Below are 4,573 nucleotides of genomic sequence, written 5' to 3'. Positions count from 1 at the left end.
TTTTTAATATTGGAACCGGGATGGGGGAAAAAAATTTTTCCCCCCCTTTTTTTGAAAAAAAACCAATTTTTATTCGGCCAAAAAAAAAAAAAAAAAAAAAAAGCACACCTCCAACTTAGTGCCCAAACGTTCAATCAGAAATCAACTTTTTCAATCAGAAATCAACTTTTTCAGGAATTGGCATTTCCAATAAATACGTTTGTTTTCTAAATGTAAATTGTGCAACTTGTTTTGAAACAGAGATTTCTCTTGATTGTGGTTAGTTATGCACTTTTCTGCATTTCTACAAATGTTGCAAAACAGAAAGAACAGCAAAGTCAAGCTTTTCATGGGTTTATTCAAAAAATTACACACACACACACGTGTTATATATATATATATATATATATATATATATATATATATATATATATATATATATATATATATATATATATATATATATATATATATATATATGTGTGTGTGTGTGTGTGTGTGTGTATATATTTCATAATCACAGTGTTAGAAAAAACATTTTTTGAAAAAAAATTATAGCTTTTCACATTTTTATTTGTATTGTAATACAAAGTATTACATAACTGTGAAATGGAAACAAAACAATTTGTGGTTTTCAGAGTTTTCTGAACAACTAAAATCGAGTGTGGTATGAAAATGAAACCAGACAGAGTATGAGCACTGTGGAACCGCATTCTGCAGCACGAAACATCTTAACGTCAGACCAGTTTCTGGACCTTTAAAGTGTTTTGCAGGTTTTTTTTTTCCTTTGGGGTTTTCACTCTACTTAGTTTAGTGCAGCTTCCCATTAACTTCTGTCCCTTCCCCTGTTGAAGAACCCATTGTCGCAGCATAATACTTCCCCTACCATGTGATACCATGTGGATGGTTTTGTTTGGTTTGAATTCCAGTGTTAAGGTTCCTGCAGTTCTTGGCATAGATAGATTCTCAAACTTTTTTTGCGGGGGAGTATCAAATGTGTTACATGCTAACTAATCTTGTATCTTGGAACTCTGAAGGATCTCAGTTGGATGTTGGTGTGGCCTGATGTTTCCTTTGTCTAATTTAATGCCTAGCTCTAAATCTCCTACCTCCTACCCATGATGGATTTGTTGTTTGTTTCAGAGTTACCTTTAGCCTCTGAATACAGAAAACAATTTAAACATAAGCAGTCCAACTTTTATGTGGTTGATTCTCTCCTATCCAACTTCCTTCCAGATTCGAAAGGCTGACAACTGTGACCAACATCATGCTGCTGAACCTGGTGGCGTCCTCCCTGATCTTCATGAGCAGCCTTCCCTTTGTGGCCGTCTACATGCAGATGTCTGAATGGATTTTTGGGTCAGCTATGTGCAAGATCGTCTTCAGTGCCTACTACATGGGCTTTTACAGCTCAGTTTTCTTTTTAACTCTGCTGACGTTTGACCGACACCTGTCTGTTGTGTATTCGCTGACTGCTGCTCCTGTGAGGAATCAACGTTACGCAGTCATTTCCTGTGTTGTGGTGTGGCTGGTGAGTGGTTTGGCTTGCATCAGGCCGATGCTCATCATGAACACGTTTAAACACTTTAACCACAAGGTATACTGTGAAGAGTATCCCAGAATCCTCCCACAAATAGATGTAGAGAAGCTGACAAATGCTGGATTTTATATTCAGCTTTTTGTTTTCCTCATCCTCCCTCTGGCTGTTATTATCTACTGTTACGTCAGGATCACAATCACAGTCATATCATCCAGAATAGCTACGAAATTCAAGACAGTCAGACTGATATTCGTCATTGTACTGATGTTTTTTATCTGCTGGACTCCTTTCAACATAGTAGAACTCCTGCATGGTAAATTCACAAGCTGTGAGGGTAAACAGAGACACAGTTATGCTCTTCAGGTCACCCGCAACATGGCATACTTCTACTTCTGCATCAGTCCAATGTTTTACACATTTGTAGGGAGAAAATTCCAGAACTACTTCAGACATCTTGTGGTTAGTCGTTTTCCAACCTTGAAGAAGTATATTTCTGTTGCTGAAATCAGCAGAAATAACACGTCTACAAAAGTGACAGGAACTGAGGTCAGCGACGGGAGGGGAAGCTGGAGCTTACTAAGACATCAGACAGATAATATGACAAATCAACATGGGAATATATAAGAAAAGCATTTGTTAGATGAAAGTTTATGAGTGATAAGAAAATATGTTTACTGATCTGGGCTGGAATAATATAGTTTTGGTATAAATTTGCAATTCTAGACCTTCTGTAGATTTTCATTCATAACTTTGAGAAAAATAAATGACAGCAATCTGTAAAGAAATTTAAAGTAATGTAATGTGTAAAATGCCCTTACAAAATACTTCCATCAGAGTTGGCCCCTCTGCCTTATCCTTCTTATGTAAAACGCAGCCAACGGTGTGTGAGAGCTTACAATGACAACTTGACAGGGCAACCTGCAACAAACAAAATATTCAGGGAGATTTCACAGATACCGGCTGTCGAGAGATAGCAAACGACATCACTGGAGCATCCACTGTGTAACCCGTCCACCTTCCCATGATCCCGCCCATATTTACGCCCACATAGTGAGGAACACAATACCCATGGAGACACATCTAGTCCAACTTGGGTAGAAGTAGCTGGAGTGAGACTTGACCATGGAGAAAGAGCTTGTCTTTCTGTTGTAGTACAGGCATTACTTACCCTCAGAGGGAAAAGGCACGTTTTTACTCAGTGCAGCACTGATTCATAATGAAACGTGAATCAGTCTGTGTGTGTGGGTTATTACCTGGTACTTCAACTGACCCCCGCAGTCCAGAAACTTGGCTGTTGGGTTAACTGGGCCCTAAGGTGTAGCAAGAAGCCTTTTCTTCCTAAAAAACAAAACACCTAAAAATCTTTTAGAAGAATATATTAAAGTCTGAGTAAACCAAACTTTAACTTTATGCTCTATTTACAAAAAAATAAGCTTAGCATGGAAACAGCAGCAAACTACTAGAAGAATACCATAGCATCTTGTCCTGGGGTTACCTTCCCTCCGAGGTTGCTAAACATTTTAACAAAGTGGATGAAATCATGACCAGTCTAAATATTTGTCAGTTTTAGCCCAAATTTATCAGACAATTCTAGTTTCAGTATAACCATCCAAGAAGCCATCTCAAGAAGAGTTTCACAAGAAGGAATGTAAAGTTTGTTTTTATGCCTTTCCCTCTGACAAATTTGCCTTTCAGTTGATTTGTTTTGGATAAATTTCACATTACAAGTTGTAGCCTGTTTACATTCTCTGTGCATTAAGGCAGCTTGCCAATCATTGAGGAACAACTGCTGACCAACACAAACTGGACTCTACACAGTCTGATAAAAACATGTTCCATGTTCATTTTTGGCGCGCTCGTTGCAGTTCTACTCCAAACAGTAGGTATCACCACTGATGCAGCATAGTGAGTCAGTCACAAATCAAAATGTCGCAGTTTACCAGAACAAATCGATGCCAACCTTTAAAAGCTGATGACTCAAGAGATGACTTAGAAAATGTCACTTATTACACCTGCTGTACTGATACCGGTATGAGTCGATGAACGTTAACACCCCGAATGCACATATGTAAATAAATCTGTAAATAGTTTGCCTCTTTTTCAGTGTTTTGTGCTGATCTGACTGAAATGACTGTAGAGAGATCTCTTTATTATACTGATCTTGACTTTGCTGTTTAATAACCAGGATCCATTTAGAATGTATACATTTGACGTCTCTGATTTGATTGAGTTGACTTTTTTGTTTCGATTTGCAAACTGCTTGGAGACATGTTGGGAATTGGGGCAAAAATAAATAATAATAATAAAAAAATCTAACTAAATCTGTAAGTAGTTATGATTAGTTGTAGATATTTTCTTTTTTCACTGAAAATAATGACTCAGTATTGCATCAAGTTCAATTGTTGTGGATTATAATGTGTTGTTTATTATTGTTTGTTTTACTTAGCTTGTGTTTTTGTGTGTAATAATCTGTTGCATTTCCAAAGACCATTATTTTGTCATTAGTTGCCAACTAGTTTGGATTTTGTACTTAAAGTTGATTGTTTTGTGCTGAAGAATAAAAAACAACTCAAAATATTTTGACTGTGGATACTCCATTTTTTAAAATCCGACAGATTTGAATGTGAAATGAAAATATTATTTTCAGTAAAATGTTTTAATTTTAACTCAATTTCTGACATGTAAGAGGATACTACAGATGTGCGGTACTGCATATTTTGGTATTGATCCGACATCAAGTAAATACAATGTCTGTATAGTGATACGATATTTAAGATATATCAAAGCTTTGACTGTTAGGCGTTTTTGTTGCTTTTCCTTTGAATTATTTATGACAAAATTTAGATAAAGTTTATGTCAACAAAATACAAAACAGACGTAACATTTTCACGTTAAACAAAAATAATAGCAAAAACAAAACTAATTTTGTGTATTGTCTTCTAAAGAAACAAATGCAAAATATTATTATTTGTATCTATGGTAGAGTGGCAAAAAAAAAAAAAAAAAAAAAAAAAAAAAAAAAAAAAGTTTCCGGCCCAGGGGGGGGGACAGGGG

The 4,573-nt window shown here is 36.1% G+C and overlaps 1 protein-coding gene across 1 annotated transcript in view; it reads left to right on the top strand.

The window, feature by feature from the left end:
- Positions 1-4,096, top strand: part of LOC106946233 (C-C chemokine receptor type 1-like) — a 14,006-nt gene extending 9,910 nt beyond the window's left edge. Inside the window, exon 3 of the mRNA XM_015030440.1 lies at positions 1,216-4,096. Coding sequence (XP_014885926.1) covers positions 1,216-2,143 — 928 coding nt within the window. The 3' untranslated portion in view covers positions 2,144-4,096. The remainder of the gene's footprint in view (positions 1-1,215) is intronic.
- Positions 4,097-4,573: the final 477 nt, after the last annotated feature.

Source organism: Poecilia latipinna, unplaced genomic scaffold (genome assembly GCF_001443285.1).
Source record: "Poecilia latipinna isolate Pla-1442-1.1 unplaced genomic scaffold, P_latipinna-1.0 Scaffold182, whole genome shotgun sequence".
In the NCBI taxonomy this organism is placed as follows: Eukaryota; Metazoa; Chordata; class Actinopteri; order Cyprinodontiformes; family Poeciliidae; genus Poecilia; species Poecilia latipinna.
The sequence above is the reverse complement of the archived record's forward strand: the minus strand, read 5'-3'. Positions and strand labels throughout refer to the sequence as shown.